Below are 27,630 nucleotides of genomic sequence, written 5' to 3' on the forward strand. Positions count from 1 at the left end.
CACTGTGCAGCTAGGGCTATGATTCCAGGAGTCCCAAAGCCATTCATTTTGGCGATGCTGATAGGCCAAATATGTATAAATCTTCCCTAGCAACAGTATACGATTGGTTATTTTGCTACACTTGTAGGGCTCCTTGAGTGACAGTCCCAAAAGTGTAGAAGAAGAGAAATGATACGTACTGTTGGTGGAAATGCACTGTTAAATTAGAGTCAATTGATAGAGTCAATTAGTAGAAGTGTTTTAAGAATTCTTATTACATGTACCTACATGCTATTAAGTAAAAACTGACTTTAATAATACTTTTAAAATCTATATATATTTTGACTTTTCCCCTCCACATCTAGGGAGGGCAAGGCCCGAGCGCCCCCTATTGGCCAGCCGCCGCTGCAGCCAAGGGAGGGGCTGCAACCCTACATGGATAAACGGGTATAGGTAATGGATGGATGGAATACATGTAAGCTTGTAGATTGGTAACCTTTAAGGTGGATTTTCAATCATCCAACTGTCAATAATCAACAACTAATAGATGACAATTAAACAACAAATATACAAAAGATCACAATTTATCAAGGTGTATATAATACGGCAACCGACAATTTATTGGGTTTACATGTTTTGGTTACAATGTTAGTGCATTTCTTCATTCACAATAGAACAAGTAAAGCCGATGATGGAAATAGGATTGTTAATTTTCGCTACAAACTTTCACAATTGGATACAGAATTAACTTAGTTTTTACTTCTTCATGTTAAGTGCTTTAAATGGCGTGTGCAAAGGGGACAAGTATTTTAACACCCTCCTACTCAGTGAACAGCAGGTGACCAGAGAAGAAGCTGTCACTGGTCAGTCCGTTGCCACCACGGTTAGCCACCAGCCACACCCTGTCTCCCTTCTCAAGCTTGATAAAGGTGCTGCCGCTGGCCGTGATGTAGCCGCTCTGGCGGGTGGTGAATGAGTGCAGAATCAGCTCTCCGTTACGGAGCAGATCCACGCTGCCTGCATTCTCGTAGATGGTGCAGTGGAACTCAAACTCATAGACGCCTGGGTGCTCACAGGTGAAAAAGCCAGTCTTGGTGTCGTAGCTGTCCTGTCCATTGTAGATGACATCATGGAAGGGGATGGGGGTGCCAGCTTTGGGGAAGTTGTTACCCAGGCGCACAGAGAAAGCAACTTTCTCTGCTGTGCCAGGGGGTCCAGGAGGTCCTGGTGGACCTGGCAGTCCTCTGGGTCCTGTGCACAAAATCACATCAGCACTGTTACATGCAAGAACACTGTATATAAAGTATTATAAAATGCTACCTGGCCTACATCAGTTTGCTTATAATTGCTAAAAGACATAGAACATTTACCTGCTGGTCCAGGGGGTCCACGCTGACCTTCTGCAAGAAATAAATATGGAAAAAAATCAGTATTTCCCTGAAACCTCTGAATCTCCATTTTATTATGGTCAAAGAGAAAATGAAGCAATATGGAAGTCGAAGTTAGACACAAATACTAAACTGTGAACATTTGTTTGGCATATCTGAGTGTGAAATGTCCATGTACTGAAGGGGAAACTACAGTATTTTTAATTGATAATACACTATCAATAACAATGGCTATCAAAATAAGTGAAATCACTACCTGTAGGTGCTTTTGGCTCTCCTGGGCCTGCAGATAGAGAAAAGAAATTAATGGTCTATGTTTTTCAAAGAACTCTGTTACACTAAATGAATATCATATGTGATATTTACCAGGAGCAACATTAAATTATGGAATAACTTAATGCAAACATACCGCCCTCCTTCCATGGACTGAGGTCAAATGCAGGGATGTCGTCACACTGGGTGTATCCAGAGCCTCGGGGTCGGTACTGGAAAGGTTTTTCAGGAACCTCAGTGATCCCAGTGTTGTCACAAATGATTCGGGCCAGAGATGTGTCCCTAAGAGCCAGCCTCTGAGCATCCGTGAAAACACCATTATTCTCCCACCAAAATCTGAAAAAGACACATTGAGTTTAGTTTCTCAGGATGAAAAAACACAGATTATATATCAAATCTTGAGACCCTTTCACACATAAATCCCGGTAATTTACTGGGACTACATTCCCGGGTCGAATAAAAATTAAGACCTTTCACACATGCAAATTAGTCCTAGTAAATTATGGGGTCTGTTATTTTCACACTTAACCTGCCAAGAGTGGAATGGATGTATCTAATATCACCTCCAGGTAGCAATAATGCAAGGGATGTAGCTTTACCTGATCGAGCCAGAAAGTAAAGAAGAATTTCAGCCAGAAATTTTGTCTCTCAAACAGCACAATAAACAATGGCTTCGGGACCAAACATTGGATCGTAGCTTTATGAAAACTACAGAAGAAATATAATTTCTGTAGATTTCTCCACCACATAAGCAACTTGCAAACAAGCTAAATTAACACTACAAACGTCTTATGTAATATCGCTGTGTACCTTACAGAGGAATTAATGACTTTATTCACACTAGAGCGGTCCCAGTAGATTACCTTTTGTGATATTAGGTCTTGACCTGGTAAATTGTCAGGTCACTTTTATCTGGTACCAGTTCCGGCTTTACTCACACATCACCCTGTCCCAGTAAATTACCAGTAAATTACTGTGTAAGATTATAAATGTCAAAGGGGCTTTATGTTGTTTATAGATAGTTTAGTAATTTGTGTCTGCTAACCGGTCTCCCTCCCGGATCTTTTGGAACTGAGTGGCAATCAGGCAGGCAAACAGGGGTCCAACTCTTCCTCCACGGACAAACGGCTCAGCCACTCCTCCCAGCCATGGGTCAATGTTGTCAGGTGTACCATAGAGATCCAGAAGATTCTGGGCCAAATCTGTGTTGTTCAACACCTTCGCCAACTCATTCAGATTCCTTGGCTGGGACAGACCACAGAACTCTCGCCATTTGTTGTAGCCTAAAACAGATAGAAACCGTGTATAAGATGATGTGTGCACTGTAGAGATTACAAAACTCAGATATCTAGGAAGGAGGAATTGCAAAAGGAAGCATCTAGAATCAAGAAATACCAGGGAGTCCATGGTCTCTTCCTCTCTGCAGGTTTAGAGATCCCAGATCCAGCGCCAGCTCCACAGAGAATTTGAACAGTCTGTCCCTCAGCTCCTCAGTCATCATGTGATCCTGCGTGTTCAGCTTAGCCTGACGACCTATCAGCCCTCTCACGATTGGGTCCAAGCCACCTAAAGAAGGAACAGCAAAATTTAGATGTGTTCGTCATACTCTTTTACTAACGTAATGATGAATAAGGTGGAGGTCTAGTTTTTACCTTCAAAGACGACCCTCCAAGGAGCAAACATGGTTCTGTGCAGCAGCTGGGTGGGATATTCCGGGTGATCCTCGTAATTCTCGTCAAGACGGAAAATGAAGGGCTGAACCATCAGATGAGCGAATCGGAAGGCAGCTGTGGCGAACACGTTGGAGATGCTGGGATCTATATTTTCATCATAACCAGGGTAGGTGGACAACTGCTTGGAAATGGCGTCTGGGCCGACGATGTGGAGGAGCCAGTCCCTGTAGGTGATAACCTACGACAGCAAAGACAAACTGGTTTACACTTGCTGACTATTAGATTATAAAAAATAGAAGAAATATTGGCAAAATTGTTCAAATTGTTGGTGAATGTTTAGTCATAAATGAAAGATATGTGTCTATTTTCTAATGATTTCTTGCATAGTTTGTATAGGATTTCAACCCTGTTTTACTCTGTACTCTTCTTCCTGTCTCTTACCTGGAGGTACCCGCCCATAATCTTGCGGGCTTCCTGGTAAAGCCTCTCTCCGTTCCACTGTGGGTTGAGCTGAGCGAGGGCGCGGGCCAGACGGTTATGCTCTCTCATCATCAGGGTATGCAAAGAAGCCAGTCCGATGTTTTCATTGGAACGGTCATCCCCTTTAAAGACAACAAGGTGAAATTTTAAGCAATGAAAAATGCATTAAATATATCTTCTTTGTATCTGACTGAGGTCATATGTTGACTGGCACTTACCAGCAAAAAAGCACAGCACCTCCTCTGCACTGCTGTTATTGGTCATGCGTCCCCTTGTGGCACACATGTTGGCCCCCATGGTGGTGAATGGCAGGAGGTCCCGGCCGCTGTCTTTATACTCTTCATTGACCCTCAATAAACCTTCATCTGTACTGAAGTCCCGCAGCAGGCGAGCTTTGCTGTCATCAGAACCATAGACCTGACCCACATCGACGAAGGCTGTCAGTGTGTTGAGCTGCTGGCGAACAGTGGGTGATCCAAAGATGTATCCTGTGTTACCAGAACCACAAGCTGGTGCAGAGCGAGAGAAGGGCATGCACTCCTCAGCGTGACCATTAAAACGGGGGTCACCATCTGGAAACTTTTATGAAAACGGGAAACCGTTAGATTTAAATGCTTAACATTTGTTTCTCACTTTGGTTAAAGTAATGTTGAAATTTGTAAACACTGACCTCTATGGGGAAGCACGGCTCTGTGTTGCTGCAGGTCTTTTCGCAATCAATGCCATCATTGAATGACCTGATGGAGGGAGAGTGAGGGGTGAAGGTCAGGTCGTGGTCGGTCCACTGGCCAAAGATTGTCACCAGGTGTGTGTAGAGTGGGTCACTGTCCACATCAGAGTTAGCTGTTGACAGGATACGGTTGGACACTACTCTCACCTGAGAACAGGACAAAGACAAAGAGAATTGGTTTTAGTATCTTCTATCTTTTGATGACAATTATAAGAAAAAGCTACGCTGAAGTGCTTACCAATGGAAGAATGTGGTTGTTGATACTCAGTTCATGGGTCCAGCCTTTAGGAGTAGAGAGCTTATCCTCGTACTCAGCTGGCAACCAGCGGAGGAACGGGACGTTGGAGGTGCCCCAGCGAGGGTTTTCACTATAAGTAAGACAAGGTAAGATAAGAAATCCTTTATTGTTCCACAATGAGGAAATTTAGATGTGACTGTGGCAAAAGACAGAGTTACGCACCGTTTATAGTTGTTAAAAAAAACAAGCAAATCTAATTTAATGTTGGCACTGAAGCAGCAGAGTGTGAGCTTTATCAGAAATGCCAAAATTAACAGTAAAAAACATAAATGCCAGAATAAATATTGCACAAATATTGATAATATATCCCACTCAGGTAAAAAAAAGTTGAAATATTCATGTTAACAGTGGAAATAAGGAATGTCTGCCTATTTACAGAACAATATGAAATAATATACAATATGCATGATAGTATAGCAGCCTTTTGAAGTAGCCTTTTGAAAAAGGTACAACATGTAACAGAAGTTTAAAGCCAAACTCTAACACCAAAATCAAGACGTAAGTGTCTTCTAATGAATAGTCTCCTTACATGTTGTTGCAGATGCTGTTTGCTGTGCGATAGCTGTTGAGATTGGGAAGGTCTTTGCAGTGAACATTTCTGACTTGAGAAGCGCAGCCTGTCAGTCTTGCAATCACACTCAGATCTCCGTCAGAGATCAGATCTAAATAAAGCACAAGACAAAACAATTGTTAGCTGTGACTTTAGGCCATGCCAGCAAACCTTAAAGAGATAAATTTGGGAACAAACCTGTGGCATTGATGGAGCGTGTGTGACGTCTGGCCAGAGTCCTCTTGATCAGATGCAGAGTGTTGTCCATGTAGTCTGCAGCACGCACTGCCTCTCTGGATGGGCCATTGGGTTGCTTTAAAAGTCTCAGGACATCTGCAGGGCTTGCTGCGTTTCTCCTCACCCGGTCAATGCTCCTGTGTTGTTTAAAGAGTTCAGGTATTTAATTATATCTTTTGAAGGTTTGTTTTTACTTCAACATTAAGCGCTGAAAGAACAGCAGAGGAACAAGGGTTTTCCACTCACACTTGTCGGGAGTAAGTATAGGCTGCATCCACGTTGGCTTTAGCCTGGTTCACACATTTTTCAATGAAACTGTGGCTCAAATGGCGTTCTGAATACAAATAAAAACAGTCCTTTTAGTTTCTAGTTTATATTGGTTATTTAACATATATAAAGTAATTTAGTTTTTGTCTTTCAAGTAAAAGACAGTTGTACCAATGTGTTAAACAATTCAGTTTTTATAGAAAATGTTTCACATTTGAATTGTTTATCTTCAAATAATCAGTAATATTTTTTCAATTGTATTCAAGGTTTTAGAATGAAAAAAGCGACTCACTGGCATCCACTTGGCATTGCAAGCCCAGGGTTAGACCAAGAGCCAACAGGCAGAGAAACTTATTCATCCTTAAAAAAGAACCAATATTCTTGTCACATTACATTTTAGAGAAAATAAATATTTCACAATGTTATAACTGAAAAAATATACAGTTTCCATGCAGTTTATACAAACTTCTTCTTAATGTTAAGAATTAATGAGATCACCTGTAATGAGCCTCAACTCCACAGTTTTTCTTTCTGTATCCACGGTTGACTTCCAGATGATGGGAGAAGTCACTGACTCTTGCCGTCAGCATGTCTCTTTTTATATCCTTTGGGCATGTTGTTGCTTTACACATCATTTCATACTGGGAATGTTGCCAAGACTTAGACAAAGAATCTATTTTCTCCTTCCTAGTTCCGGGTTTGCAGCATCACTTTTTGAAAGCTAAGTGTTAAGAAAACATATTGCTGTCAACAAGTTTGCATTTGGCTTTTGTTTCTTCTTTATTTTATTTTTTGAGGATTGAAACAAGTATTTAAAGGTTGCTGCAAATTATAGAGTAGTTGCAGGAAAAGTAAGAGCGAATAGTGTTCATGAGAATGTGATGCAGTTCTGGTGTTTCATTTCATAACAATGTAGCATGTAATTTTTACTGTCACCTTTGCATTAATGCAAAAAGGGAATTGTTGTTCTCCAGTAGTCAAAGGGGGATAGGTGGGGTACACCTTGGGCAAGTTACCTGTCCATCCAGACCATTTTAGTGTCTGAGCACTCATTTTTACAGCAGATTTCATATTCATATAAATTACTGCAGTGGGCCAAGTGATAGTTAAATAGTTATGTAAAACATATGGCACTTTTTCAATGCTAAAGAAGAAAAATAACAAATGAAAAAAACTGTAGTTGAAGTTCCATGTTACGTAACAAATTGAAACAATGCATCTTACAATGATGATAAAAACAACAGAAGAAGAAAAACAAGTTTTCAATACTTTTCTAAACTGAAAAAAGATAAAACAAACTAATGTGCAATAATATAATAATGGGTACTACTTTTTGTGGCAAAAGCAAACTGCCCTATACCGTGTCAGTAGCTTGGCCAGCCATACTAACTTTAGCCTCTCTTTAATACGACTGAAGTTAGTCAGTTTGCTGTATAGCAAAGACAAAGGTAAACTGAGTCTGGCTGGCCAGGCCACCGTGTCAGCGGAGTGACGTGGAGTTCTATGTTAACACTTGTTGCAGTAAAAAGCTACATAGACTGGCGGAGAACTGTCAGTTTGGAGATGGACAATCTGATGCACTACGGGACCATTTCCTCCGCAGACTACATAATAGCACACAGGAATGCCTTCTGAAGGAAGACAAGCTTACCTTCAATTGAGAACTGGAAATGGCCATATCAGCAGAAACTGATGCAAAGGATGCTACTGAACTACAAGGTAAGGAGATGCAAATGCACTGCAAACACTAAAAGTACTCCAAACAAATAAAAGAGGCTAACACACAAAACACATGCAGTGGAAAACTGTCCCCAAAGGAAACTTGGATAGAAGAAAGAAAAGGCACGCTTTCCTTCATGTCTTTTCAATCAATCTTTTACAATATTATAAAACAGCAACATATATACACCATTAGTATGAGCATGCTTGAGACTTTATAGTAGTTTGCATTTCTGGTGTGTCAATCACTGCAGTCTGAGGTCTGTAGACGGCAGACCGTTCTCTACGCCCCCTAGTGGTCTAGAGCAGCATTATGCAGAGCTAATTTGCGTAGGGCATCGGTGCCGTCTAATTGCACAAAGCGACTAATGGATCAGATTGTCCGATTGCCTTTGCATCGTGCTCCTTTTCAACTGCTGGGCGCAATTATACCCAAATAGAGTGGCTTTGAACCTGGTGTGCGCAGTAAAAAATTCACACAATACCTTTATTGGGTGGGTCTCATCAGGGACAACGATAAATTGGCCTACAAAGAAGAGGTGCAACACCTGGTAGACTGAGGTGACAAAAAGAATCTGATCCTGCAGTCATTGACTTCAGGAAAAATCTGCCAAGTCACAGACCCTTCCTCATCAACAATGCCGCAGTGGAGCGACTCAGTGGCATCAAATTCCTCGGTGTGCAGATCGGTGTACACTTTGACCTGGTCCCTCCACACCTTTGATGTTGCGAAGATAGCACAGCAGCGTCTGCACTTTCTGTGTCGGATGAGAAGACTAAACCTCCCCGCTCCCATCCTCACCATTTCCTACAGCGGGACAATAGAGCGCATACTGACCAGCTGCATCGCTGCATGGTTTTGGGCCTGCAATCCGTCAGACTGGAAATGTTTAGAGAAAGTGGTAAGGGCATCGGAGAGAATCATCAGGACCGTGCTTCTCTCTTGCCATGACACCGCTCCTAGACGCTGCATGGCCAGGGCTCAGACAACCATAAATACAAAACTAATCAGTCTACATGGTCACTGTGAACTCTGCTGCACTAACTGTACTATCTGCATTTTCATACGGTCCATTTATTGTTTCAAAACATCCTGCTGCTACATACAATTGCATTTTTATTCACAATGGCTTTAAACACAACTTTTCTGTACATGTAAAAAGTATTTTTTGGTTTGTTGCTAACTGTACTATCTGCATTTTCATACGGTCCATTTATTGTTTCAAAACATCCTGCTGCTACATACAATTGCATTTTTATTCACAATGGCTTACACACAACTTTTCTGTACATGTAAAAAGTCTTTTTTGGTTTGTTGCTACATTCCTGAAAAATGGCAAATACTTATATTTACAATGTTTCTATTTTGTCATCTGTTTTTACCCTGAGCCTTGCATCAAAATTTTGCTCAAATATGCAGTGGAATGACAACAAAGTCTGTCTAAGTGTAGTAACCACTTCATGCTGATTCACCTTTTAGATTGTGTGGTAATGGTAAAGTATCTGACTTAAGTCACAACTCACAATGCTTTTCACCTTGTTGGTGTTTTATTTCATGAGAACATCAAATCTGGAAGGGAGGAATTGTTATGTATTTTCTTTAATTAATAAAAAAAGCTAATAGGCTATAATATAGTAATAATGGCTACTACTTTTTGTGGTTATAGCATACTGCACTGGGTACCGTGTCAGCTGAGTGACGTGGAATTCCATGTTAATACTTGTTACAGTAAACTGATAAGGAAACAACCTTATACTGGCAGTTTGACATCTTTATAAATGTTATCTAAGTGATAAACATAACATGTGATGATAGGTGAAATGAGCATTTACAAATATAGTTTTAAATGTAAATATTTGTAATGTCCAACCATTGGTCTAAACTTAATCCATATTCTTTCAAATACATATCAAGCTGTCTTTGGAGTTAGATTGTATTTCACTTACATGTTTTCACACCACCATCAGTGACATGACTTTAGATTAATTGTATTTGATTTGTACATACACGCAATACTCATCTGGAAACTCATTTCCCTGTAACAGTAACCCAGGCCTGGAGGTTACTAAAGCTGGAAAGTAGGGAGGTTTGTACGTGAGATGCAGAGTTCATCATACATTCTACTGACAACTTGTTTGATGGGTGTAAAGTATCGTAAAAGCCTTCAAATATGATGTTTAGTTGTCCCTAATTAGACATTTGTATTGTTGGAAAACAAGATCATTATCTTCAGTAATGAAATTAGATCATTTTAAAATGAAGACTTTTTTTGTTATTAAAACATAAAAACATTGTATGGGATAAGATGTCTGCTATCTGTTTTTTGTATTTTTTAATTCAGTAGTTTTTCTAAAGAGACTCTTAATAGAGTAGTACTAACCCAAAGGCCAGGTTTTTTCTAAACCGCTTCCTGAAAATCTGATCTGGAGGTAAGATATTTAAATAAGAAAGAGCAAAAAATCCTGTATGCCCACAGGATTTAGGATTGAAAGATGTTCTGATCTGTATTACAATCTAGAAGGTAGCGGTCATGCACCATATCCCATTAAAAGGAAGAGGACGACGACAATGACGACAACGAAAAAAGCTTTAACAAAGTTTTCATGATAATTTTATCTGTCACGGATACACATAATGCTGCGATTGACTTTTATATTCTCACTTTGTTTTGACCTTTCTGCTGAGATGTTTACCTGCTAATTTCAGACTTTTACAGTGTAGCATCTAGATTAAAGCGAAACCTGTGATGATAAAGCCAGCTCCAAAAACCTGGTATATATGTTCCACAAAACTCCTTGTCAGAGGTCTCCTCTCCTCAATGTTGAGAGGTCTTTCTGATACGTCCTGCTGTTTGTCCTTAACAGTGCCTTAGAAGAGACTGGACAAGTTGATGTGCTCACAAGTACTATCACTGAAATCTTGTTGTGATTGGGCTGTTTTGGGAGGGACTTCTTGCTTTTCAGCCCCACTTCAAGTCATTTTAAGAGTTTCACCCAGATATCCGTACCCTCAGCTAAGGTTTGGAAGCTCATCTTTTCTCTGTGATCCTATGATGCACATAAACAAGGTGAAAGCTTTTGAGAGCAAAAATCATTGTTCAGGACATCCAACAACAATAATACACTGCCCAGTTTAAAGATGATATCTTTGGATCAATAAATCGTACCACATTTTATGCAGACATTTTATCCATGCAACACATATTGACGGGGATGCTCATTCACTGAAAAAGGGAGGTGGAAACAACAGAAGGTGGCTACGAGCTCTAGGTCGCTACATAACAATGATACCTGAGAGGCGGTGCTGAAATGGTGTGGGGCTTACTTTTTGTAAAAGAATGATCAAAATATGCAAATAATAATATAGTCTTAGAAAAACCCAGTGTGACAAACAATTACCCTGAATGAAATAGTTCTCTACTGCTCTTTGGGACATGGCTTTTACTCCTGTTCTAAAGGACCAATAAAAAACATTTAACATGGTACCCATATCCACACCACAACAGGTTTTCAGCATGTAGCATCCAAAAAGAAACTCTCAAAATCTTTAAAAATCTATATGTCTTGCTCATATCCAATTACATGTATGCATATGTGCCTTTATTTGACTAATATACCCAAAGTGATGTTAAAATTATGTTATATTAAAAACTGAGTTAAGCTCTTTGCATGTACAGCTCTTGTCCAAACAAATACAGTGAGTTGCTGGCAGGAAAAAGATCCTCATTCTTCGTGAGAAGTCGGCTGTGAAAGGTGTGTCTAAAAGGTTCCTTGGGTTCAAAAAAAAGCTTAGTTGTTATTCTTTCTCTTTATCCTGCCCTCATGCATACAGCATCATGCACTGCCAACTTCTGATATATAACTAATTCCCAACAGAAACTGTAGCATTTCAAAGCTCTACTGCTATTTTTATCAATTTTTTAAGGAAAGATGGTCGGAAAAAAAGATGGATAACTGAAAGGAAAGTAAATGGTCAGATTTCGTCTTGACCTTGTGCCAATAGTTTGTAAACTGCAGACGGGTTTGTTTCCTGTACCTGGGTGCTCATACGTGCTTCACAGGAAGGGTTGTTTTTGAAAATTGTCACGGTAAAGCTTTGTCTAAAATGTCTGAGGTATTAACAATGATCTGTCAAATTAGACTTTATAAGAATTTAGAATAAAAAGAATAACCAACATACATAATATTTGTGCAATACACAGCTTTTGCACAACATCCATGAACCAAGGTCAGGGATCAGCCCCATCACACTCTGATGAGCCATCTTTGGTCTTGGTGCTGCTTGAACAAATATTCTCTGGAGTTGTTTGAAAAACACCAGTAGGTTCCAATATCTATTTCATAATAAAGCAAACTGTTAAATGTTTACGAGATCAAATTGAGTGCTTTCTTTGAAATTCCAAATTTTTGAGGGAAAATGCACATTATTTTAGACCTAGTGAAAAAATAATTTGTGAGCAGAAGTAATTGTTCTGTACATAACTATCAATGACACAAACATCTATTATTGAGCACTTTTATACAGACAGGTGCAACACACAGTGCTTTACAGATTTTCTCTTAGGTGTCAGTGGCGGACTAGTACTTTTATTGGGGGGGGGGGGCAAAGGTGTCCCAAGTCTATCTCAGAGAATGAATTTGTTTTTCAACTAATCATTTACAACTGCAGTTTCTAAACATTAAATATGTTTAAGTACACATTAGTCACAAAGGAGATTATAATTTAGTATGTAATTTGCATTGTCTTAACGATATGACAAAAATAAAACAAGATCCAAAACACAGCTTGACCTTTGTATGTTTCATCCTCTCCACAATGCTCACAATTTCCAGTATGGTGCTTTTGGATTTTTAAAAATGTATAATTAAGTTCTGTATGTTCAAATCTTAGTGTTGTTAATCTTTCCACCTTTCTGTTCCTTCTTCCAGTTATCAGTTCTACTGCTGCCTTCTTGACCCTAAAAAGCATCTTCCATAAAAGACATCTCTGAAACTGCAAAATTTAGCCTTTTTGATAGATTTATCTTATAAATTTCACTTCTTTATTGTCTTTGGTCAAAGTTGACCGAAAACAGCCAGATACGACTACAGAGCGGTAGATCCCTGGCATAGAAGTTGCTAAAGGTCGTAAGTAGAAAAAGACTTTCGACTTGGATTATTTTAGATTGTAAAACTGTTGCAAACAGCAAACGCTAAAGATGGGGTTTTGCTGTTCTCTTAGCAACGGCTCATGTAAATACAGTATACTGTATATTATTCATAGACAGCATTCCTTCAATTTATTTTCTGTCAAATCTGTGGTTTTTGTATTTCTTGCCTTAATTATAATTCAGATTAAAGAAAAATGTTTAGAATGACATTTGTATGTAAAGCAGCTTTTGTAATAAAACTAACAACAACTTCTGCTTACTTCTGTAAGCAGAAGTCAGCAGCTTGTTTTAGACAACTTACTAAAGTTACGGTAAGTGATAGATTATTTCCGTCTGTCATTTGGAGATGGGAGACATTTTTTTCCTGAAAGCTAAACATAGAATCGATGGGAGTAGATGGGCCGTCTAGCAGTTCTTTGAGAAGAAAGACTTTTGTGACCAAATGATTGGCAGCGTGACAAGTCATTACAGAACAAACAACAAAAAAATGAGGAAAACAGCAGAATGAGGAAACACGTTAGCATTAGATTTTGTCCCACACTTTCCTCTTGTGTCAAAAACACTCAAAAAATAGAAATTTAGAAAGTTGCAGTCTTGAGTATTATTCATTGCAGTTATATATGAATGTGTTGCATTTTTTTCATGGATGAGACTAAGAGATGCTCGAGTCTCTTCGTTGGTCCACGCGTAGCTCTGATCTGTCGTGTGAGGAAAATGTTCGCCACATCAGTATTTATTCAATAAATGTGCTTCCATCTCCTTTTTAGTGCATGTACTCTTCAAAAACCACCTCAGGCAAGCATAAAAACTTTTTAGTGAAATTTTGTGAGTTAATTCCAATTTTGCCATTTTCATCAACCTTTTCTGACGCTTTACTTAAATAGTGCATAAACAATGTTGATGGTAACATGACTACTTTGTCTTTTGATTGTCGTGGCCTTTGAACTTATTTCTTTTTTTCTCAGTGGTGTTATATTATACTGGTTACAAAGGTTAAATATTCCAAATATAACTTAAGATTAAAAGAAAAAAATGTATCCACTTACAGGCCACTTTATAAGGTACACCTTAGGGGGGGGTAGGGTTAGGGTAAGCTTTCAGAACTGCCTTAAATATTTTATTCAACAAAGTACTGAAGTACAAAAGAAAAATTTATCATATATTTTAGCCCACATTAAAATGATAGCATCATACAGTTGGTGAAGCTGCAGTCAGCTGCACATTCATGATGGGCATCCCCCATGGCACCACACCCCTGAAGTGCTTTATTGGATTGTGAATGGTAAATGCAGAGGCCATTGGAATAAAGTGAACTTATTTTCATGTTCAAGAAACGAGTATGAGATGATTAGAGGCTTGTGACATGGTGCATTACTATTCAGGTAGTAGCCGTAAGAAGATGAGTACAACGTGGTCATAAAGGGGTTGGCAAGTTCGGCAACAATGCTATGGTGGGTTATGACATTTAACAATGCTTTGCTGGTACTAGGGGCCCTTACTGTGGCAAAAAACTATTCCACACAATTAAACCACCAGCAGCATCCGTCTGAACAGCTAATACAAGGAAAGGATGAATCCATGCCTTCATTTTGTTTATCTGATATACCGAAAACCATCTTGATGTCACACAGCATCAAAACTCATTGGACCAGGCAACATTTTGGTGTCTACAGAAATTGTAGCTTCAGTTTCCTGTTCTTGGCTGCAGGGAATATCACCCTCTGTGGTCTTCTGCTTCTAGCTGATCTACTTCAGAGTTTGACACGTTGTGCATTCAGAGACAGCATTCCTCATACCTTGGTGGACGCGAGTGTTTATTTGAGGTTTTGTTGCCTTTCTGCCAGGTCAAATCACTCTGCCCATTCTCCTCTGTCCTCTGACATCAACGAGGACATTTTTGGCCGCACAATTGCTGTCACGGGATATTTGCTCTTTGCTGGATGATTTCTCAGTGAGCCCTAGAGCTACAGCAGTTGTGAGAGAAAATCCTTGAAGAACAGCAATTAACGTGACTTTGGACATACAATGCAGAAATGCTGGCGCCAACAAGCATGGTAAGTCCAAAGTCACGTAAATTCTCGTCCTTCCTCATTCTGATGCCCAGTTTGAACTGCAGAAACCTGTCTTTACCACATCTAAAGGCCAAAATGCATTGAGTTGCTTCCATTAAACTGGCTCGTTCTTCATGTGTTACAACAACTGATTGAACAGGTGTCCACAATAACGTGGCTGGTGAGCGTATATCCCTTAACTACATTTTAGAATATTGTGAGAATAGAAAAGGTTCTATACTTTATCGAAGTGGAAATATCAGTTGCAGGAAAAAAGGTGTGACATTGAGATTTACTTGGAATCTCATTTCCTACTTAGGAGTGACAAATGAGCAGTAATTTGATACTCAGCTCCACAGAGTCTAAGAAGTTAATAAAAGAGCAGTCCTTCAGTATACTAGTTCTGTGTGTTTGTTATAAAACAAGTTAAAATCTACAGTGATTTTTTTATGTGAAATCAATGACTGAATCAATATAGGATCACTGATCACTTTGCTATGTATTATTGGTAAATTGTTGGGTTTTTTTTTGTTTGTTTGTTTGTTTTGTCTGTCTTTCATCATTCTTCTGGATGAACTAAACCACTGTTGTTCTTGGTTTAAAGTCTGTTGCTGTTCATCCTGTTGTACCCAATGTAAAATTAGCTTAGATTAACCGAAAATTAAAAATATCCTGACTGTGCAGGACTTTGACTACTGTCCATACCAAATGCTGGAAATAGTATTCGCACAAACCTCCAGATTATTGAATTCAAGAGTTGCAGTCACTTCACAGCCACAGATGTAAATAAATGAAACAGTTTTCTGAAAGAATTTGTTGCTCTCAGGCTCTCAATGAATTTCACGGTGATAACGTGCTCAGATATCCTCTTTGCCATAAAACCAGTTAAAGTTACTACGTATTACTCAAATTGATCTGTTAGTGGTATTTTTTAAAAGTGAAAGTTGACAGAGATCACCAGCAACTGTATCTGCAGAGTGTATCTGCTACAGACCTCCAAACTCCATGTGACTTCCAGAATAGCCAAGAGCTATTCCCAGAAAACAGGATTATTATGGGTGGGCAGCTGCATCAAAGCCTTACATGAAGAAAGCAAACGACCACAGGACTCTAGACCAGTGAAGAAGTGCTGATATATCATACCCCTTGCAATCCATTGAGTTACCAGCAGACCAGTACTTGCCTCACTGAATAAGGTCAAGTTTAAAGTTTGGATTGTATTGTGAGTCTCAGGAGCTGGACCTGGCCCCTAGTTTTCTGTGAAACAAAATTTTAGTTTTGCAATGAACACATTTTGGACAATTCCATCGTGCTCCCAACTTTATGGCAACCGTTTCAGGATGTTTGTTGTTCCAACGTGACTGGAAGGAAGGTTTGGTGGGGAAGAACAGCCTGCACAGAGTCTCAACCTCAAATAAATATAGAGCACCTTTGAATTTGGAAGAATCAGAGCCAGGCTTCTCGTTAGACTTCACAAATGGGCTTCTGGAGACATGGTAAAAAAAATAATAAAATCCTACAAACTAACTCCTAAACATTCTGGAAGTGTTACCAGTGGGCTGACATCATATTACAGCATATGGATTAAGAATGTAATGCTGCTCAAATTGATCTCTGTATGAAGGCAGACAAGTGAGTACTTTAGGCAATATAGTGCACAGTCGCTCCCTGTACTCATGAATGTTTGCACAGTTTGGAAAGCTAATGCAGTCCTACTGCCATTGGTCCTTTGTTTTGTCTAAACAAAATGATCATGCAAATACGAAAAAGTTATTTTCATAATTAAGTTTAATTAATGAAAAATCTAGGAGTATCATTGGTTTATTGCTCTCAGGATTACAAAAAGAAAATTTCTCCTTGATCAGATCTCACCAGACTGGAATGCTGTTTGGCCGCATGGATCCATTTACCGGCATCGTGTGGGTGTTCACTCGTCAGGCAAAAGGTGACTGACAGGATGTTACAAGTAAACCAGGCTGATGTGAATTTTTTGTTTCGTTATAAGTGCTTGGTCACATGGCACGCAACTTATTGCTGTGGCACGCCGAGCCTGCAGCTTTAAGGCAACGCTGAAAGGGCAACCTTGGAGGGAAATTATGCTCTACAGGAAATCTTTCCTATAATCTGGACCCAGACTGAACCTCAAGTGAACTGGGACTAAGTCCATGGTTTAGAAAAGAGCTTCAGTTGAAGGTCAGCTCAAAGCAGATGTGTGTGTTAGAATGGCACAGTTGAAGTAAAGACCTAAATCCAATTGAGAAGCTGTGGTAAGACTTGATAATGAATGGTAAATGATACCATGACTGGATCTGGGAACCCGATATTCAAGCCAGACACAGAGTTTAGCTTAAAAGGTTTATTGTAAGCGACAAGATGACAGAACAGGTTGGGGGTGACTGAGACGGCTGCAGATAACTACAAGGCTGGTTTACTAGAGCGGGCAGAGCAGGCAACAGAACTTCACAGGAATGCAGAGCAAATAGACAAGCATACACTCACTGGAAAAATCCATCAATGAGGGCAGGTCACATTCAGGAATATAGGGTTTGGCAAGCTGAGCAAATGACAACTGGGAGAAACAAACAGGTGGTGCAAACATGACATTCTGCCAAAGAGTGGCTGAGGAATGCTGAGTGTCAGGTGAGCGGACTTGGAACTAATTATCTGCAACAGATGAGACTAATCAGGGTGAACTGTGCCGTGGCAAAGCAGAGTGGAGCAGAAAATTGAGGGAAACTGTCCAAAGTCCAAAAAACATAAACAAACAATATATATGACAAATGGCTTGTACTTGTATAGCACTTTAACAAGTCCCACAACCCCAAAGAGCTTTATACTACAGTTAGTATTTCACACATTCACACCCGGATAGTGGTGAGCTATGTTTGCAGCCACAGCTGCCCTGGGGCAGACTGACAGAAGTGAGGCTGATATACAGAGGTGCCACCGGGCCCTCTGACCACCGCCAGCACAGAATATTTACGGATGCTCTTCATCCAGTCTGACTGAGCTTAAGCCATTTTAAAAATAAGAGTAGGCAAACTTTCAGGCTAATCTAAACCTAAAATACCTAAAAGGCTAACAGCTGTAATTATAGCGTAAGGTGATTCTGCAATGTATTAACTCAGGCGTAGTTAAAAAAATACATTGCAGTCTTTTCCAAGACTTTTACACGTGTGAAACATTTTGAAAACCTTGTACCTTTTCCATACCGCTTTTCCCAACCACTAGTCCAATGCATTGCTTTGTGTTGGTCAGTAACATGAAAGTTTAACAAAAAATACATGAAATGTGGTGTTACAACGCAACAATACGGGTGTGTTTAAGGGGTATGCACTCAAAAAAAGGCAGTGGCTCCAGATGCTAAAATTGTATGATGACAGCATTAGCCAAGGGATCAAATACAAATAGTTTATACACATTCATGACCGGCAGTAAAGAGTAAAGAAATTCTGCCATTTAGGATTTGTTTTAACCCATTTGACAGGAAAACATTCTTGCCATTAATAACAATCTTACTAAAACTAAATATTTAAATAGCCCAAATAACTGATCTGAAATACAAAATTGTTTGTGTGACAAAAAAAAGATTATGTTGGAGAGAATGAATCGCAACATTTTGTTGATGTTTTCAATGTGTTTAAAATGCAGTTTTTGTAAAACAGTATCACAGTTTGTCACTGTACTGAATATTTAAAAACCTGTTCTGTCTTCATTTACTGCCTTTTCTCCTTCCTCTTAAAGTCCTTTCCCTGATCTTCCAGGTCAAAGTAAACATGTTTCTGATTTCAAACAAAAGTAAGGTGTACACATTTCACCTAAAGTATAAAACCTCCTGTTATCTTTTATACACAGTGCTCATTCTGTCATTGGATATCACAGTAAAACATCATGTGTCTCCAGTCAAAGATTAGGAGGATCATTGGATTTAAAATAGCAAACAGCTTTAAGTCTTAAGAATGCGCTGGGTAAGTCTCAAAATTGTTAATTTGGCTCATCTTACCAAGGAATGAGCTGAGCGAACGAGCTATGGAAAAAATTTAACTGAATCATAAACTGAATATAGTTTAACTTTTTAAGATGAATGGATTTTTTAAGACACTTCAGATGGCAAAGACATCAGCAGACTATAGTGTCAAGTCAGTAAGTATTTAAGCTTTATTTACATATGGCACTTTTCCCACATACAATTCCCAAACTGCTTCACAGTAATAAAAGGAATAAGACATGATGGCAAATGATTAACATAAATTCATAAAATTCAAAAAAAAGAGATGGGGGGGAAACAACACATCAAAAAGAATAAAACACTGAAATATGCTCTTGAAAGAAGTTACATTACATTTCAAAGACACTGATAAATATGTTGTGAAATAAAACCAAAACCAAATAAACCTTTAAAAAATATTAACAGATTTTAAGTGAAAAATTGCATAATTTTTGTCAAAATAACACACCTAAAAAATAAAGAGGAAGTCATCCAGTGAAATTTAAAGGAGCCATAACCTGGTATTTTACATATACAAACCTTCTGAAAAGTTTTCTTAAATTCATGTTTAGCAATTTTTAGGAGAATAATATTTTAAATAGAGCTCATTCTGACCCTTTTTTAATACCCCTTTCTATTTCTCGCGATAATACACACAAGAATTTGACTTGCGTGTGCGCGCGTTCATGTGCCATGGTTCATTTCCCATTGTCGATGTTGCCACGAGTGTGTAACTCTCTCACACAGACACACTTCAGCTGGCCGTTATAAAAGCTCTGCTCATTCAGTCACAGCAAAGCAAACAGAGGCATGAGAACCCCGGTGGAAAGTTACAAAAGGAACACTTACCAAGTGCACTGCACATGAGTCCCTGTTGGAATCGCCCCTTTCTCCAAACGCAGGCTTGATGCCATCTTCGCCTGATATTGTCACAAGTTAATGTGACAATATCAGGAGAAATGTGATGCACATACAAAAAGTAGCTGGGAAAAATCGGTTGATGAGAGTCGGGCGTGGTTTTCGTTAGCATCCTTCCGCAAGTGACGGAAATCTAGGACCAGCACCAACATCTCGCTTGTTAGAGAGCATGCTTTTGTGGGTTTTTGTGGTTTGTTCAAAGAGCCCACACAAAAAGAAAAACAAGCCACTTTCACACTCCTGAGTGTTAACATGAAAAGTCTGAATTCCAGGTGACTCCTTTAAACAAAAATCTGGAGAAAATTTAAGTAAAACAAATACCTGAATACAAATAACTCAGGCATAGATTTTAACGCAGACTTACTGAAACATTTCATTTTTATTTTATTATTTATTATTTTAATAGTCTCCTGTCTGGCAATGTGGCAATAAGAATTGTTGTCTTAATGCCAAAAAGAACCCAACAGATTTTCCTTTCGCAAGCGGAGCCTTACCTCTTTCGCCATAGTGCCACGGACTGAACCAGCACCGGGAGACCGGATGTACCAGATATGAGGAGCTGGACACAGAGCCCTCCAAACATCACCCCTCTCCCCCTCCCTCCCCTCCCTCCCCTCCCCCACTAGCAAAAAAGTAAACCCCTAAAGGGGAGAGCATCTGCCATGAGATGTTACTGTCCATACCCCCCTCCCAGCTCAACAGGCCCCCCAGCACACCAGAGGCCCCGGTAGGGCCAGATACCCAGGCATACCCTGGCCCATACCCCAAGTGACATACTCCACAGAACCCAAGCCCCCGAGGCCCCGCCAGGACACCTGCCCAAGGATGACATACCCTAGGAACCCAGAACCTTGGACCCACCCTAGACCCACCCAGCGGCAGCACAGCTACCAGGTCAGTAACCCACGTCTGCCAGCGCAGAACCCCCCAAGAGCATCGCAGGCAGCCGCCGGAGGCCGTCCTGAGGCCCCCCAAGCCCCGCCCAGGTGGGGGCCACAGAGCCCAGGGCCGGACCCACCAGACACCCCACTCCGGACCTCCCCCATAGTCCCAAGACCCAGGCACCCCCCAAATCAGCCTCCATGCCCTACAGGACACATCCCACAGTCCCCCACTCCCACTAAGTGATGAAGCCGATCAAAAGAGCCCAGAGAGATTGATCTGATGTGGTACAATACAAAATACAACACAAAATCCTTCATAGAGTACACTATACAGGTCAAAGATTATTCAGGATGGGTTTCTCACAATCTAATATCTGTTCACAGTGCACAGGCAACAATCCTGACAATTATATTGATGCCTCTAAACAGGTGTACATAACCATAGTTATGTACACCTGTTTAGAGGTTCTGGGGCCAGATTTGTAAGGACTTGTCAAAGTGCCTGTGATGTAAAATTTCACCTTCCCCCTCAGTTTGCTTGCTGGGTAACTTGGATGATAGCACTTTGGGGAAAAAATCAGTTTGCATGGCTTTCATTACCCTATGTATCGCTAAGAAAATTATCCTCATGAATTGGAAAAGTAAAACAATTCTTAGTATCAATCAGTGTAGATATATTTTGTTGCCTCATATTAGTCTTGAGTCAGCATCTGCCTACACATCAGATTGATCTCTCTGAGCTACTCTGACCAGCTGTATCACCTAGTGGGGAGGGGGGGGCTGTTGGATGTGTCCTGTGGGGCGTGGTGGCTGATTTGGGGGGTGCCTGGGTCTTGGGGGTCTGCCCGGAGTGGAGTGTCTGCCCCTGCAGGCCACACACTGCAGGGGCATGTGGCAGGCTTTGGGGTTTGGTGGCCTCGGGGCAGCCTCCGGCAGCCACTTGCAATGCTCTTGGGGGGTTCTGTGCCAGCAGTCATAGGTTACTGGCCTGGTAGCTGTGTTGCTCCTGAGTGGGTCTGCAGTGGGTCCGGGGCTTGGAGTTCCTGGGGTGTGTCGCCCTTGGGCAGGTGTCCTGGCAGGGCTTGAGGGGCTTGGGTCCTGTGGATTCTGTTGCTTGGGGTTTGCACCGGTGCATGCCCGAGTGTCTGGCCCGGGCCTCTTGTGCACTGGTAGCAGTCACTTCAAAGAACAAAGTAAAACACTGTGCAATTTGCATGGAAGTCAAAACAAACACTCACCAAGAAGCTAGAAATGTGCAAATTGTCACACTTTAATGCAGGTGAACCCGATTTTCAGCCAGACAATTACATTTTGAAGGGTTTATTGAAGGGGTGAATAATGGCAGATTAAGCAGGCAGACAGTCACAGTCTTGGCAGAGGTATCCTGGTAGAAAATGCTTGTTTAGCAGGATGAGCAGAGAACCAGGAGATGTAGGCAGCGACAGAACCAGCAGGCCATGTGGACCAGAGAACCACCAGAGCAAGCAGCTGAGATTCACGGAGGAACAAGCAGCAAGCAGCATGGAGACTCAGGCAATCTCAACTAGGAGGGTTCAGCTGGCAGGGCACACAGGATCCGGTAGAGCAGGAAACAGGCTGAGCTGCAGCATGCAGACACCGGCGACCTTAGCAGGAGAGTCCAGCTGGCAGAGCACACATGAGCAAGTGAAGCAAAGGCAAACCACACGGGAAGAGCCACAAAGAAAGTGAGACGTTCTGGCAGAGATGAGTGGGCAGAGGCAGGTATAAGTAGGCTGGTGAACAGGTGAGCTGAGTGACAACTTAGTGGGGACAGATGGAGATAATCTAGAGTGGGATGGTGGCTGGAGACAGACTGAGCTGGAAGGATAACTGCTGGTGGCTTAATAGTGAACAAATGGACAGAAAAACTCCTCATAGGTGTAAAGTTAAACTAAACAGAACCATAACTATGACACAAACAGACATTAGCCTGTGGGAAACTGTGTCATAATTCTTGACTGAATCAAGAACCTGTGCAACCAGTAGTATGTTTGTAAACATATAAACAGACTATGAACTGGGCTGGTGGTTTATTTGATTTTGAGCAGGGAGCGATAGCCTTCACAGCTTTAGTGGAGACACTGTTTTTAATTTTTGAGTTTAATGTTCCGGATTATTTACCAAGGTCAGCATATCTATTGATATTTGTACTCTCTGTTTGCATCGGTGTGGACTTGAGAGGAGCAACAACTTAGCAGGACACTACAAGTGACACTGCAGCAGTCACATGCTTCAGGTTCACGGCAGTCCAGCAACAGATAAATTTAGAAGTAGGTTTTCTCTATGTGTGTGTGTGTGTGTGTGTGTGTGTGTGTGTGTGTGTGTGTGTGTGTGTGTGTGTGTGTGTGTGTGTGTGTCTTATCACACCTTCATCAGTGTCTGGGAATTCCTATGAACGTGCTTTTCTCCAGTACACTGAAAACGGAACAGGAATGTCTACTGGTTGGTGGCATTTCCTCATATTTTTCTTTCTCCAGACTGCTGCCAGTATCTGATACTTTCAGATGACCGACAACATTTATGTTAATTTCCTCATTATGTAACTTCGAAGTTGAGTTTCATACATCGTATATTTAAGTGAGAGAGGAATTCTTCCCTTTGGAAAGCGAGAAACACTTTATGTTTATGGTTATTTTCCATCTTGAGAGTTTTCCAGACCAGAACTTCAGGAAGACTTCCTTGAGAGTTTATCATCATTACAAATCAGAGTGATGACAGAAATATCTGATGCTAAAATAATAAGGTCCAAATCAAAGCTACTGAGGAGAGCTTTGATTTGGACCAAAGCTACTACAGGAATTTAAAATCAGTATGAAGGTACATTTCTCTATTAGTTTATCTATATTACACTATGTACTATACCTAATGCTTAAAAGGCCAGTGGCATTGTCTTATAAATTAATTGCAGCGCCATGAAAGCTGGCTGAGCAAATCCAGCCACGTTGTTAGAGCTGGACTTGTTTTATGAACAGTCTCCCAAAAGAAGAAATTTAAATGTATATGTTGGTTAAAAAGATGTATTGTCTCCCCAAAATTGATATTAGATCTATTTTTTTTATTTAAAACAGATTTGTTTCTATTGTATTCCATGCAACTACTACCTGCTCCACCATAACCTGAAAATGGGTCAAAAGAAAAAGATGCCTGAAAATATTGGGGGTTTTTGCACGTCAGGGACGGACTGGCATTCTAGAGCCATCGGCCTCCCTCATTCATGACTACAACGGGGAACACGGCTTATTTTAGAGCAGTAGCAGAGCTGAGCACAGAGTGGGAACCTGATGCATGTGCCGCACGGGGAACAGGTGGAAGCAGAGCTGCATAACCCAGGCTGAAGTTAGCAGTAAAACCTGTAATGCTGACTCAGATGTTTGTTACAGCTAATCACTGAATCACCCAGCAAGACAGGAGGTGGAGGTTAACTCTAATGAGCATCACCAGGGTCATCGTGAGGAACCGAGAAGAGGGACTTTCACCTGAGCCTAAGCTACAGTTAGTGTTTAAAGCTCTGGCTATGATTGGAAACAATAGTAGGCCTCCCTGTGAGCTTCCAGCTGTATTCACATCATAATGTGAAAAACATTCAGAGCTTGGTTTGGTGAAAACAAGATTCCTAAAGTATCTAAATAAATTAAAAGATCCTTTTAAATCACCACATTGCTTCTCATTTCTGCAGCCGTTCCAATTCTTAACAGAAAAGAGGGTTTTTCAATAAACTGGAAAAACATAATGCTTCTGTGTGAGTCAGTAAAACATAGTAGTAAGTGCAAAAGTAAGCCTTCCTCTTCTCTTCCATATTTTCTGTGCTGATTCTGAACATAACCCCTAATGCCTTACTTAAGGTATTAATAAGAAATTAATTATAATAATTATTGCAACTGTACCATTAACTAGTTAATAGTTTAATTTTTTTCTGTATATTACATATAATGTGTATCAATAAATGCATTAAATCGATTACACAAAGATGCAGTTTTACTCAATGTACAACCAGCTGAATAGCTGAAACATTAATACTGACAGCAGGTCAAAAGAAAGGTCCAGAATGAAGCTCTGATATATTTTAGATAATATCTGTGAATGGCTTTTTCTCAAAGGAAAATATTTAAAGGTGATAGTATTAATAAAGACTGCATGTCAGTGGAGAACAACAGCCTGTTTTGTAACTGCTTTATTTATTATTTTTGGCAGGACAAATGAAAATAGTTTCTTCATTAGTGGCAGGAAGGGCCGGAAAGATGACAGTAAATCAGAACAGGTTCATGAAAGAAGGAACGAGGAACATCTTTGCAGTATAAATTTTAAACAATGTCTGGAAAGCAAATAAATAAATGTGTTTTAGGATCTTTATACCAGTTTCCTTTTCTTTTTTAAATATACAAAAGTAGAACCAAGGAGCCACAGGAGAGAACCACTTTGATCAGAGTAGAAAATTTATACGGTTGTTTATGTAGATGAGAAAAGAAGCACATTTATTCGACCCATAGTGGACATAGTGTCTCTGAGATTAAGAGCTATCTTAACTAGACCTTCTAGTTAAGAGCTAGTTAAGAGCTCATTCTATCTTAACTATCGTCAGATAGAATGAGCAGAATTTCAGATTAAGATTTCTCTAAATATAACAAAAGATGTTATCTCATTCAGTGAAATGTTTTGTCCCCCATCAATGATAAAACTCTGTCTCTTCATCCTTCACATAAGCTACTAACAAAAAATTAAAACCAAGGAAAAATATTTGTAAACCTTTTTGTTTTATTCACAATAATTAACATTCAATCAAAGCCCATGTTCTATTTTATGTTAATTCTAAATTACTTATAGATAAGGCCATTTCCCAAGAAAACATTGGGCTAAAGCTGCGGCCCTGGGCTTTAGCCCAATGTTCCAAAAGCCTAAGAATGCCCCTGAGTAAAACCATACATCTTTAAGCTATTTTAACGATCCGGTTGTTTTATTATTGGTAAAGAACCCACACTAGGCTAGAAATGGGCTTAGTCATAAATTAAAAAAAAATGTTTTGAATCACACTTTTAAAAAAATAGACTGAATTCCAATAAATTTTTCAAATGTATTTAATAAATAGAGATTAAATCAAACTTGTATTTACTTGTATGACCTCTGAAGGCAGTTAATTGTCTTAAATTTTATTCAAGGGTAACGGAGGAAAGAAGGATAAATACAGATAAATGCCACACTTGAAATGGGGGGGGGGATTAGAAGACAAGAATTATTTGTCTTCTACTTTAAAATTAAGCACCTCTTTATGTTGATGAAATCTATGATTAAAAATGAATAAAATAAATAGATGAAGCTGTTTTTTGTGACAAAATATGAAAGAATTTAAGCCGTATAAATGCTTTGCAAACCACTGTACGTGTCTTCATTCCCCTTGATAGTCCACATCCTGGCCGCTCAAAGTAAACAGGTCTCCTATGACAGAAAAACTTCACCTGAAAAACCCTGAAAACTATCTTCATTTCACCTAAGCTACTAAACCTATAATTATCTTTTACAGACAATGCTTAAGGTCTCACAGCTTATCACAGTAAAGCCTTGACTTGTGTCAAAGATCAGGTAGATCACTGATGTCTGAAAACAGTCATACTAGCTCATCTTACAGAGGAATGAGATGAGGAACTCAAGTTTTAATAGGATTAACACACTTCTTATTTAAACCTCTTGAATTATGGAGAGACACATCTCTGAATACAGTTCAGGTTGCAACGATTTCTCCCACTTCACATTTATGTATGTGGCTTGGTGTCAGTCTATCAGATAAAATACAATAGATTTTGCAGCTGTAATGTGTGAAAATCATTTAAAGGCCTGTGAATACTTTTTGTTTCAGGACTCTGGATTGTATACAAACTGTTTCCCTAACAGCCTTCAGTATCAGGAGGCTAAGCTCACTAGCAAGCAAGCTTACTCATCAGACAACGAGAAGAGCTAACGATTGACTGAACCTATCTTTGTCATGGTTTGGGGTGAGGGACCAAAGCGGCAATAAGACGACAGCAGGTGCATGCTGAAAATAATTATATTTTAATGAAGCCAACTCAAGAAATAAAGAACATGGGATCCGGGATCGAAAACAGCCGAGAACAGAGCACGGAAACAGAAGGCGCAACACAGGAGGAAGAAAGACCCAGAGCTTAAACACAACCGGGAAACAACTGAAAGTGCTCAACACAGGTAAGTGGGATTTACTAATTAACACAAACATCCTAGCATCATGACAATCTTCAGTTAAATTCTAATCAAAATCCAGTATCAAATACTATATAGTTAATTTCATTACTATCTAACCATTACTGGACGTTATGCTTTCCAACTAACAGGCTTAATTCGAATTTTAATAATTTGGTATCCTGCTTAATTCCTTTTTATAGCTTGAAAAAAACAGTGAAACTATCTTTTGGGACTGAGCACAACCATCTCACTGCATTGCATTCTGGGATTCTTGGGGGCGTGTTCAGCTAAATTGGACCATATAGGTAAAGTGAGTAAGTAACTTAATTATTTTTTATATGGCACCATTTGCATATAAAATCCCAAAGTGCCTCACAGCATAAGAAAAACACAACAAAATAAACATAACAAGTAACTAAAAGTCTGTCTGTGCAAATGTTTTTAGCTGTTTTTTTAAATGTGTGTAAAAACATATTGCCAAAAATATTAAATACAGCTATTTATTGTTGTCTGTGTGTTTCATCTCTGGTTGCAGAACATATGAGAATGCACAACCATCAATAGAATAAATTCCCAAAAGATTTAAATGTGAATTGGTCTAATTTGTAATTCTGTGGACCAAAGCTGCTGTGCTGTGTATAGAGATTGGTTTCTTTCATGTTTCTTAACATCTAACTGATTATGTCCTTTAGTTAATGCTGGGACTTTAACCCTAAGACACACAAATCTTACATTTTTACTGATATATAAGCCTGGATTTATAAGTCTGCCATTTTCCAACACTGTAGGTGTAGGTAGCTTAGTCCTGATCATGGCCCTGGGGGGAAAGGTCATG

General features: G+C 39.8%; 1 protein-coding gene across 1 annotated transcript; it reads right to left on the reverse strand.

The window, feature by feature from the left end:
- Positions 1 to 566: 566 nt before the first annotated feature.
- Positions 567 to 6,423, reverse strand: LOC105926959 (eosinophil peroxidase). The gene is made up of 16 exons (XM_021316987.2): positions 6,374 to 6,423; positions 6,168 to 6,235; positions 5,855 to 5,942; positions 5,570 to 5,745; positions 5,351 to 5,483; positions 4,762 to 4,891; positions 4,464 to 4,670; positions 4,012 to 4,372; positions 3,755 to 3,915; positions 3,293 to 3,551; positions 3,036 to 3,206; positions 2,686 to 2,923; positions 1,777 to 1,976; positions 1,624 to 1,650; positions 1,350 to 1,379; positions 567 to 1,230 (listed from the first exon to the last, which is right to left on the reverse strand). Exons 2-16 carry the CDS (start codon positions 6,232 to 6,234, stop codon positions 800 to 802), a joined length of 2,679 nt encoding a protein of 892 aa, XP_021172662.2. The 5' UTR covers position 6,235; positions 6,374 to 6,423; the 3' UTR covers positions 567 to 799.
- Positions 6,424 to 27,630: the final 21,207 nt, after the last annotated feature.

This window comes from Fundulus heteroclitus, chromosome 12, assembly GCF_011125445.2.
Source record: "Fundulus heteroclitus isolate FHET01 chromosome 12, MU-UCD_Fhet_4.1, whole genome shotgun sequence".
NCBI lineage: Eukaryota > Metazoa > Chordata > Actinopteri > Cyprinodontiformes > Fundulidae > Fundulus > Fundulus heteroclitus.